Genomic DNA, 12053 nt, shown 5'->3' with positions numbered 1-12053 from the left:
TTTTTTTAAGACAAGGTTTCACTATGTAGCCCTGTCTGTTCTAGAATTCATTTTGTAGACCAGGCTGGCCTTGAACACAGAGATCCACCTGCCTCAGCTTCCTGAGTGCTGAGATTTTTTTTTTTTTTTCTGAGACAGGGTTTCTCTGTGTACCCCTGGCTGTCCTGGAACTCACTTTGTAGACCAGGCTGACCTCGAACTCCGAAATCCGCCTGCCTCTGCCTCCGGAGTGCTGGGATTAAAGGCGTGCGCCACCATGCCCGGCATGAGGACAGTTTTTAAAGTTGACTATTAAACCTCAGAATTTTGGTATGATAGGTGCTAGCATCCAGAAGATGAGAAGAGATGAAGCATCGGTATTACAAACCTATCACAAGGCAGTTAGTGCTGGGATGTAGAGTGTGGGGATGTAGAGTGCTGGGATGTAGAATGTGGGGATGTAGTTTGAAAGGGTGCTTGCCTGTTATGCACAAAGCCCTGAGTTTGATCCCCAGCATGGTGAGATGGTACTGGGCATGGTACCATTTCACGTAAGGACCCAAAGTTTGGGTCACTTCAAACCATGTCTCTAGCTAGGTAAGTTAAGTAAATGAGCTGGGCAGTCATGTGTATGCCCATAATACTACCGCCACTCAGATCTGTGAGTGTGAGGCCAGCCTGGTTTATAGAGTGAGTTCCAGATAGCCAGGGCTTTGAAGAGATAACCTGTCTTGAAAGAAAAAAATTATATAAATGAGTAAATATATTTAGTAATATATTTAAATATATAGATTTATATATAAATTTGTTTAATAAGTAAATAATAAGCTAGTTAGCAAGGTAAATACCTTGTGAATTTTTAATAAATTTGGCTGGTATTAATCCCTATTTTACAGGTGACAAAATAATATTCAGTAAAATCAGATGGCCAATAAGTGGCAGTGTTCTTTTTGAATTTCCCAGAAATATTTTAAAGAACATTTTTGTTTGTTTGAGGTAAGTTTTCTTGTAGCCTAGGCTGTCAGTTGAGGCTAACTTGAATTCTTGGTTTATGCCACCATCTCCAAAGAGCTAGAATTATAGACATGTGCCACCATATCCAGTCTATATGGTGATGGGGTTAAAATCCAGGGCCTGATACTTAGAACATGAGAGGTCTACCAATTGGAACTATATTGCCAACCCAAACCAGTGTCATCATAAGTATACTTCCAGGGTTTCCCCTAAATTGTCACTGGCTCTTTTTCTATAAGAATTCAGGTTCATCTTCTTGTGACCATGACCTGATAGTCAGTAATCCTAATTTTGTTATGGAAGCTACTGGTGCTTCTCTGATGATACCTTAGATATTGTCCAGGACTCTATAGCTTCTTTCTCCCCCCCTCCTCCTTCCTTGTCTGACTCCTCATTCCACCTGAACTGGGTGGATTTCAACCTAGGTTGAATTCTAGGGATTGAATACTAGGGATTCAACCTCAGGTGCCATATATGGGAGGCAAGTGCTCTAATCATTAAGTTACAGTTTCAGCTCTAGGGCAAGTGTTATTAAGGTTCTGAGTTTGGGTGGAAACAATTTACATCTTAATAACATGTAAGTGAGTAAGCATTTTCTTCAATTCTTAATGTAGGCTGCACACTGTAGGGCGTACTGGCTGTATTACCTGTACTTATTAAACTCAGTAATAAAATGCTAATTTTTTAAATCAATTTTTAAGTGTATGTTATGTTTTATAAATTTAAAAGTCACATTCTTAGCCAAATGTGGTGGTGTATGCCTTTGGTCCCAATAGGTCCCTCAGGCAGATCTCTGAGTTTGAGGCCAACCTGGTCTACATAGTGAATTCTGAGATAACCAGGGATGCACCGTGAAACCCGTTTTGAAAAATCAAAACAAAATACCAGAAAAAATTATAATTATGTCCTATGTCCTATGTTCAGTTATATAGTGCTTGTCTAGCGTGCACAGGGAACTAAATTTGATCCTCAGCACTTAGAACTGACGTGTGTTATTCTGAGAAGTGGTTAACACAGCAGGTTTTATTAGATTGCAAAGGGTGTCAGGGCACATAAACACATAAATGTAAGAACCATGCTCTAGAACCCATCCACAGACTCCTAGTCCTTGTGATGTATATAAAAGCATGCCATACAGTTCACTTTTCCCTCTAATCTATTAAAAATATGGATCACATTCAATGTTCTTCATATCAGACTTCTCAGTTTATTTTCTATTACTTCTCAGTTTATTTTCTATTATTGTCTTCTGTGCTGACTATACAGGAGGCAGTCTTTATGTAGCATCAAAGTTCTTCATGGTTAAATTTTTTTTTTTTTTTTCGAGGCAGGGTTTCTTTGTATAGCCCTGGCTGTCCTTTGTAGAACAGGCTGGCCCTGAACTCAGAAATCCACCTGCCTCTGCCTCCTGAGTGCTGTGATTAAAGGCATGTGCCACCATGCCCAGCAATTCTTTTTCCTCTAAAAAAAACACGATGAGCAGCTGAACCTTGAATTTATACAGCTGAATTCTTAACCTCATGGGTGTTACCTAAAGCATTACATTGAATGGCTCCTCCTTAATGTGTTGATTAGCATGGAATGCTGGACACTGGAATTCTGTTTCCCAAGAATGAAGTTGTATGGTTTTGCAGGGTATTGTGGTGTACACTTAAGTTGGAGGTAGAAGCAAGAGGGGTACCTGTAATTTCCAGCTCCTGGACAGCTGAGGCTGGAAGATTGCTTGGAGTTGGAGGCCAGCTTGGATTAGAAAATGAATTCAAGGGGCTGGAGAGATGGCTCAGTGGTTAAGAGCACTGGCTGCTCTTCCAGAGGTTCTGAGTTCCATTCCCAACAACCGCATGGTGGCTCACAACCATCTGTAATGGGATCCAAAGCCCTCTTTAGGTGTGTCTGAAGACAGCTATAGTGTACTCATATACATAAAATAAATAAATGTTAAAAAAAGGAAAAAAGAAAATGAGTTCAAGGCCAGGCAAGGATACCTACTGAAACCATGTTTTAAAAACCATTGTTTGGGGCTTGAGAGATGGCTCTGTGATTAAGAACACTTTCTGTACAAGTAGAGATGCCAGGTTTAATTCTCTGCATCTACGTGGCAGCTTTTGGGGCAACTGTCCTTTACTCTAGTTCCAGGAGATCTCATGCCCTCTTCTGGTCTCCACAGACACTAGGCACTCACACATAAGATTAAAAAACAAACAACAACATCAACAAAAGTGGAAGGAGAGAACCAACTCCCAAAAGTTGTGCTTTTCTCTACATGCAGGCATATGCATGCATAGTAAATACATTTTAAGGAAAAAAAATTAAAATTATAAAATAAATGTGTCCAGAAGTGCAGCTCAGTTGCCCTTGGTTCAGTCTGTAGTACTCCTGACAGCACACATACTCAAAACTAAAACCTTTTTGTATCTTTTCTTGAGACAAGGTTTCTGGGTAGCCCTGGCTGTCTTGGAACTTGCTCTATAGACCAGGCTGACCTTGAACTTGGAGATCATCTGCTTCTGCCTTTGCCTGAGTGCTAGGATTAGAGCCATGAGCCACCACCGCCAGGCTGTGTGTCTTTGACAAGGCACCTTTCCTTTATGGGCATCTCAAATGTAAACTGAAAAGCTGGACCCTGGTTCAGCTATCCTGGTTCCTGTCATTTTTTTAGACAAGGTCCCTTGTAGTCTAGTAGGGCTTGAACTTGTTATTATGTAGCAGAGGATGACCTTGAATTTTAAATATTCCTACCTTTCTAGTGTAGTGATTACAGGTATGAGCCATTATTTCTGGTTTTACTCTTAGACTTTTATATGATTTCCAGTGTTTATACTTCAAACAACAACAAAACCCAAACGTATTGAGCATATGGGGAGTTTGTAGAAAATGATGAAGGCAGTGGTGGGATTTTCATATAAAGATGAAGACAGAATATTTACCTACTATGTATGTGTGAGGCTTTGAGTTCTATCTTTAGACTAAAATAGGATATTAATTGTAAATTTGGTTAAAAACAGACATCTTGGAGAGTTAAAACTGCTTGAAAGATGAAGGCTTGATTGGCTTCAGTGGTAGGTGTGGCCAGAGAGTTGGCGTAGTGGGTAAAGGCTTTTGAAGCCAAGTGAATTATCTCCCTCTATCCATATGGTGGACGGAGAAAACCAACTCTGAAAGTTACCCCCTGCCCTTCCTACTCATGCCATGAGTATATGAGCATTAACAAAATAGGTGATATATAGAATAAAGAGTGTATAGTTCTTTAAGTTTACTAGAGCAGAGGGTAGTTAAGAATAAGGCCTGATATAATTTAAGGATTATAAAATCACAGGTGTGTGATTCAACAACCCTAGTTCAGATCTGGCCAATAAATGAAGGCATTTTACATTTAATGGCTTAGGAACACGTATTCAGTTTACCCAGCATTCACTGCCTGCTTATGAGTACCTTTTGGCTCTCCACAGCAGCAGTTTTTTGAGCACTGCCATACTCAAGGGACACCGAGAGTCTGGCTGTTAGTCTATTTGTATACCTAGGCTTCCAGAGTGCTGGGGTGCCAAGCATGAGCCACTGTGTCCAGTAAATATGTGCAAATTAAAGTAAAAACATCACTATATGAAGTCTAAGGTTCCCAGGAAGGAATGAGACCCTAATGGTCTTATAAATATGTGAAATTATCTTAGTAAAAGAAGAGAGGGATGGAAAGATGACTCAGTGGGTTAAAGTCCTTGCTACGTGGTCATGAGGACCAGATTTAAAAGTTTAAGAAAAAAAATGGGTTTAGAGGCATGCATTTGAGTCCCAGTACTGGAGGTGGGGATAGCACAATTCTAGAGACTTGCTGGCCCTGCCAAAGTTGTAGGGGGGGAAAAAATATATATGTACATACATACATACATATATATATATATATATATATATATATATATATATATATATGCACACACATACGTATATACATATGTATACACACATACATATATACATATGTATACACACATACATATATACATTCATGTATACATACACACACATATATATTATATACATATGGGGGTTTGGGGTTTTTTTTTTGTTTTGTTTATTTTTTTTTTTTCGAGACAGGGTTTCTCAGTGTAGCCCTGGCTGTCCTGGAACTCACTCTGTAGACCAGGCTGGCCACGAACTCAGAAATCCACCTGCCCCTGAGTTCAAATCCCAGCAACCACATGGTGGTTCACAACCATCCATAATGAGATCCGTCGTCCTCTTCTGGTGCATCTGAAGACAGCTACAGTGTACTTAGATGTAATAATAAATAAATCTTTAAAAAAAAAAAAAAGAAATCCACCTGCCTCTGCCTCCCAAGTGCTGGGATTAAAGGCATGCACCACCAAGCCCAGCTTGTAGAAAATATTTAATCAGGTGTTTTATCTTGCCTTAGATCCTTTATTTTCCAGATAAAAGACACAAAGCCTTTATATTTTCGAGCCTTTAAAGCTCTAGAGCTGGGCAGATATCTACCCTCTAAGCTATTAGTATCTACTTCCCTATCAATAACTCCGAGTTATAATTTTCCATGTTCTGCCTGGGCTGCTCTTACTCCACTTGGCCAGCCTTCTGGGCCATGTTTTTTTTTTTTTTTTTTCTCTTCCTCTTGGTCTCCTGCCTCTGACCTCCGCAGGAACCAAAACTCCACCCATCTCTCTTCTGCCTGTAGTCTGTAGTCTGTAGTCTGTAGGCATCTTTATTCATCAATCCGGAATAATTTAGGGGGCAAGGTTACATAAAGTATTTTCAGCCTGTAGTGCCAGAGTCAGCCAGGGCCAGTATTTAGCATTATAATACATTGCAACAGACCAGATCTCAAAACAGTTTTAAATTAAGGAACAAGGTTTTGCACAACAAAGGCTGGTAAAAGTGAGAATCTGCTCATGGACCTAGCCCTTCAGGTACAGAATTTAGCATTACAATATAGAGCAACCACCAAACTCAACACTAAGCTACTAAATTGGCAAATTCCAGGTTCAGAGAGAACCCTGTCTCGACCATAAGATGGAGAGGCCATTGAGATGGCTCAGTAGATAGAAACACTTGCCAAACAGCCAGTCTAATAATTTTGACCCCTAAACTTGTAAAGCACTGATTTCCACATACCCATGGCTCACATTCATACAAACTTAGACATACAAAAGAATAAAAATGGAATGAGATAGAGGCAGACACTCTGCCTCTGCACACATGTACCAAGTTTTAACCTTGAAAAGGAATGAAATCTGAGACAAATGAGTATATATATAAGCCTGATAACTCAAACTTTTCTTTATTATACCTGGTTTGTTTTGTGTTGGTATACACTATATGCCACACAGTGTGTGTATGTGTGGGGGCATTAGAGGATAACTTCAGGAGTTGGTTCTCTCCTACTCTGGTCCTTGACATTGAACTAAGATTGACAGCAGATGCCTTTACCCACTGAGCCACCTTGCTGGCTACCAGGGCAATCATAATTGATAAAGTTGTATTTAATAAGGCTGCAGGTTGTATGCATACTACAGCTCGATAATTAACTAAGTGAGTGATTGGACACAATCACTGTTGAAATGGAAGTTGTTTTTTTCCCCCAAGACAGGGTTTTTCTGTGTAGCTCTAGATGTCCTGGAACTCAATCTGTAGGTCAGGCTGATCTTGAATTCGGAGATCCATTTACCCATGTGAATGAAGGGATTAAAGTGCTGGGATTAAAGGTGTGTGTGCCATCATGTCCAGTTTTGCAGTGGGAATATATAGGCAAGCAAGGAAAGGGGGTTATTTCAGTATGAGCCTGCTTGGCATAATATATAGATACAGATTCCTATACATGCCCTATTTAACATGGACATATATAACACATGCATGCTGTTTTAGTTAAGAAAGTTACATAGTGAGATCATGTACTACACATGGTGCCTAGATCTTTGTTTGTTTTGTTTTCTCTTAAATGATTTTTTAAAGATTTTAAAATAAATTTATGTATATGAGTGCTTAATTTGCATGTATACCCAAATGACAGAAAAGGGCATTTGATCCCATTATAGATGGTTGTGAGCCACCATGGAGTTGCTGGGAATTGAACTCAGAACCTTTGGAAGAATAACCAATACTCTTAGCTGCTGAACTATTTCTCCAACTCTTTGTTTGGTTTTCCAAGATAGGGTTTCTCTGTGTAGTCCTGGCTGTCCTGGAATTCTACATCAGGCTGGCTTCTAACTCAAGAGGTCCAACTACTTCTGACTCCCAAGTGCTGGGATTAAAGTTGTGCACTATTACTACCCCAATAATGCCTATATATCTTCAGTAAAAGGAAAAAGGGCTGTGTTGTGGTTCTAAGGAAAATATGCACATCCCCCCCCCCCCCCCCGTAGCTTCATATATTTGAATTTGGTTTCCGGTTGGTGGATTTCGTAGAAAGGATTAAGAGGTGTGACCTTGTTGTTGGAGGGTATGTATCACTGGGTGGAGGTTTGAGGTCTCAAAACCCCCACTAGGTCCAGTTCCGTTCTCTTTTTGCTTCTGCTTGTGGATCGGGATACAGGCTCTCAGCTATTGGTCTAGCATTATGCCCTCCTGTTTTCCTCCGTGCTCCTTACCATGATGATCATGGACTAACCCTCTGCAATTTTAAGCAAGCTACCATTTAAATGCTTTTCTTTATATGTTGCCTTGGTCATTTGGGGTTTTTTTGTTTGCTTGCAATAGAACAGTAATTAAAGCTGCTTGGATAAATGACCAGTTACAGAATTGATACAGGAAATATATATAAAATAGAGACCCATAGATAAGGAGTGGTAACTGCTAACAAAAACAAGTTGTTCCAGCTTTGATATTGGGAATGCTTCTTATTGATGTGTTCCTTTGATGGACCTGTTGATTTAGATTTGTTGCTGCTGCCCTATTTTTGTTTGTTTGTTTGGTTTTTCTCTTTTCTTTTTTTTTTTTAAAGATTTATTTATTATGTATACAGCATCCTGCCTGCATGTATGCCTGCAGGCTGGAAGAAGGCCCCAGATTTCATTACAGATGATTGTAAGCCACCATGTGGTTGCTGGGAATTGAACTCAGGACCTTAGGAAGAGCACCCAGTGCTCTTAACCTTTGAGCCATCTCTCCAGCCCAATTTTTCTTTTTTTTTTAAAACAAGAGTTTGTGTAACAGCCGTGTCCTGGAACTTGCTCTGTAGACCAAACTGGCCTCAAAATCTCAGAGATCTACATGCTTCTAGAAGTGTTGGAATTAAAGGTGTGTGCCATCATGCCCAGCTTTAATAGTGACAGTCTTTAAATTCCTTAAAAACTTTATTATGTATGTGGATGTTGTGTCTGCATGTACATCTGCTCACCAGAAGAGGGCATCAGATCTTCTAGTGGTTATGAGCCACTATGTAGTTGCTGGGAATTTTACTCAGTATCTCTGGAAGAGCAGCCAGTGCTCTTCCACTGAGCCATCTTTGCAGTCCCCAAGTTTTTATAAATCAACATTTATTTGTGTCTGTGTGCAAACATGTGTTTGTGTGTATATGTGTGTCTGGTGTTTGGGCCCAGCTATGGAGGATAGAAGGCAACTTGTGGGAATTGGTTCTCTTCATCCACCATGTATATCCTTGGGATTGAACGCAGATCATCAGGCTTGCAGCCACATGATTTTATTTGCTGAGCCGTAAGACTAACCCTGTTTTTGTTTGGTGTTTTTTTGTAACATGTTCCTAGGCTGGTCTTGATTTCACTGTGTTGGTTGAGTATAATTTTGAACTTCTGATCCTCCTTGCTCTACTTTTCCATTTCTGGGATTACAGGCATATGGTACTGTAGTGCTGGGAATTGAACAGAGTTTGTGCATGCAAGACAAGCATTGTTCCACCTGAGCTGCAGCTCCAGCTGGTTTAAGTGCTCTCCCTTTCAGGCATGTTTGATGTTCAAGTTTGTTATGAAGATTCATCCACATTCAAAAATACTTGGAAAAGTTAGACCATGTGTAGACCTTTTTCTAGTTATATACTTCCTAATACAGTGCGTCGCATTTGCAGTGTATTAGATAAAAGTAACTGAGAGGTTCACCTTAAATAGGATATATAAGGGTTATAAACAGATTATGTGCCATTTTAATGTGAACACATCCACTGCTATGGGTTTTGCAGGGATTCTAAAATAAATATCCTGTGTATACATAGGAAGAACTGTATATTTCATTTGAGAAATAGCATGCAGGGTTCATTAAGGAAGAAAAGAATAGGATTAAGAAAATATATAATCACAGTATCACAAAGTGTGCTTATAGGATGGCAATATTTTTTTTCTCTGACACTTCGGAAAGGACAACCTTTCTTAGCTAGGAGTTCTGCACTTTTATAATGTAGGCATTACTTTTTATCTCAAGAACACTGTGCTTTTGAGTAAGCTGGAGGCTTAAGTGTTAAGTTGCTAGACTGTTTCCATGCTATAGTGAACCCTTAGGGCAGGGTTCTCAAGCCTTGAGTGAGGTTAGGAAGATCCTTTCACGGGGGGTTGCCTAATATCATCAGAAAACATAGATATTATCACATTATGATTTGTAATTATATGATTATAGCAAAATTACAGCTATGAAGTAGCAATGAAAATAATTCTGTGTTTGGCGTCACCACATCAGGAGGAAATGTATTGCAGGGTCGCAGCATTAGGAAGGTTGAGAGCCACTGCTTTAGGGTTAGGGTTAGTCTGAGCCGAATGTTTTTTGCCTTCCAGGTTGAGTACTCTGCCTACTTTTGCTCTCCTTGTATTTGCTCCTTAGTTTGGTGTTTGGTACATAGTTATCTCTTCCTAAAAGAGATTTGTGGTTTAAAGTGACCAAATCATTTAAAGTTCAAACCTGGATTTGAAGGGAGAAGGTATTAAATATCCTAGTGGAGACTGGTCAGCCTAATGATGGCACTTCCTGGTTTTGCTGTCTGTAACAGAGGCTGGTGGTAAAGAATTGGGGCTTTGAGTTTCTGGTACTGGGTATCCTACCTAGGGCCTTTCACAGGCTAAGAAGGCTCTGTAACTCTAAACTAGTAATAGATCTATAATATAAAGATTCTTACACTAGTAGACTTTTTTTTTATAGACTTTTTTTTCTAAGTCTGTATGTGTGCAAGAACACATAAGTAGACTAAACACAGACATCAGGCTATTATGAGGAACTGACATAGAGATTATATAGAGCCTCTGAACAGGCCAGTCAATGGTGAATTGCTTTGTCAATGTAGTAATAGTTTTTCCATCCTCAGAAATGGCAATGTGCCAGCTGGAGAGATGGCTCAGTGGTTAAGAGCACTGACTGCTCTTCCAGAGGTCCTGAGTTCAATTTCCAGCAACCACATGGTGGCTCACAGCCATCTGTAAAGTGATCTGATGCCCTTTTCTGGTGTGTCTGAAGACCTACAGTATATTCATATACATAAAATAAATAAATAAATCTTAAAAAAAATGGCAGTGTGAGCCAATATAAACGTTGGAATGAGTCTAGTAAGATTTTATTTTTTATTTTTTTATTTGTTTATTTTATTTTATTTTATTTTTTTTGGTTTTTCGAGACAGGGTTTTTCTGTGTAGCCCTGGCTGTTCTGGAACTCACTCTGTAGATCAGGCTGGCCTCGAACTCAGAAATCCGCCTGCCTCTGCCTCCCAAGTGCTGGGATTAAAGGAGTGTGCACCATGCCTGGCTCTAATAAGATTTTAAAAGAAGGCATTCTTCCTGGGAGTCGTTCCACTCTGGGGAAGTTTATGCTTTTCCTTAGTCTATGATACATCTGCTTAAAAAAAAAACAAAACGAGTTCGAGGCCAGTCTGGTCTACAGAGTGAGTTCCAGGACAGCCAGGGCTACACAGAGAAACCCTGTCTTGAAAAACCAAAAAAAACCAAAAACAAAACGAAACTTTAATTCCTATTCTGAGGAGAGATTTTATAGAATACTCTGATAATATATTCTTCTGGTAGATAGGATTCTTCAAACTTATGAATGAATAAAATTGTTGGAAACAAGTACTATCCTGCACAATTACACAGTCAGCACTTAACTTTGTTAATTGTCATTCATTCTTGTTATTAATGGAGGAGAAATAGGAAGTGAGTATAACATCTCAGTTTGTTTGAGAAAGTGCTTTATAGATTATAGTGTTTCTATCCTTTGTCCTTGCACTAGACGGAAGTGTCTAATGAACTTTCTGTCGTTTCTTACTGTCACAGTGTCTTGTGTTTGAGAGAGCCTGGTTCCTGTTTGTACTGAAGGCAAGCATGCAGGAGAAGGGGAAGAGGAATAATCTTTGATTTTTTTTTTTTTTTAACTTATTTCCATTTTGCAGCTGTGCAGTTGGAGGTCCTCGTGCATGAAGACAGATTTGTTCTATGGCCTCGGAGTTGGGTGCCGGGGACGATGGCAGCTGCACTGAGCTGGCAAAGCCCCTTTATCTTCAGTACCTGGAGAGAGCCTTGCGGTTGGACCATTTTCTGCGACAAACATCAGCCATCTTCAACAGGAATATTTCTAGGTGTGTTATTTTATCTCTGACAGTGTTTTATTACATTTCTGATTCCTGTCTTTAGGATTTACGTTAAAGTTGTATGGTTTTTACTTTTAGTACTTTTTTTTTTTTTTTTCACATAAAACAATCAACTTTTTCGGGCTGGTGAGATGGCTCAGTGGGTAAGAGCACCGACTGCTCTTCCAAAGGTCCTGAGTTCAAATCCCAGCAACCATATATGGTGGCTCAAAACCATCTGTAACAAGATCTGATGCCGTCTTCTGGGGTGTCTGAAGTCAGCTACAGTGTAATTACTTATAATAAATAAATAAATCTTTTTTAAAAAAAAAATCAACTTTTTCAAAGGCTATTTGTTCTTTAAGTTTTCATTTATAGTAACCTTAATCAATCACTTAATTCTTTTTTCCTTTTCTTCTTTCCTTCCTCCCTCCTTTCCTTTCTTCTTTCTTTCCTTTCTTTCTCTTTCTCTTCCTCTTTCTCTCTTTCTTTCTTTCTTCCTTTCTTCTTTCTTTCTTTCTTTCTTTCTTTCTTTTTTTCTTTCTCTCTCTCTCTCTCTCT

General features: G+C 39.3%; 1 protein-coding gene across 1 annotated transcript in view; it reads left to right on the top strand.

Moving 5' to 3' along the window:
• Positions 1-12053, top strand: part of Ino80 (INO80 complex ATPase subunit) — a 97504-nt gene that overhangs the window by 5232 nt on the left and 80219 nt on the right. Inside the window, exon 2 of the mRNA XM_021192643.2 lies at positions 11316-11501. Coding sequence (XP_021048302.1) covers positions 11359-11501 — 143 coding nt within the window. The 5' untranslated portion in view covers positions 11316-11358. The remainder of the gene's footprint in view (positions 1-11315; positions 11502-12053) is intronic.

This window comes from Mus pahari, chromosome 3 (assembly GCF_900095145.1).
Source record: "Mus pahari chromosome 3, PAHARI_EIJ_v1.1, whole genome shotgun sequence".
Taxonomy (NCBI): domain Eukaryota; kingdom Metazoa; phylum Chordata; class Mammalia; order Rodentia; family Muridae; genus Mus; species Mus pahari.
This window is presented reverse-complemented; position numbering and strand designations above follow the sequence as displayed.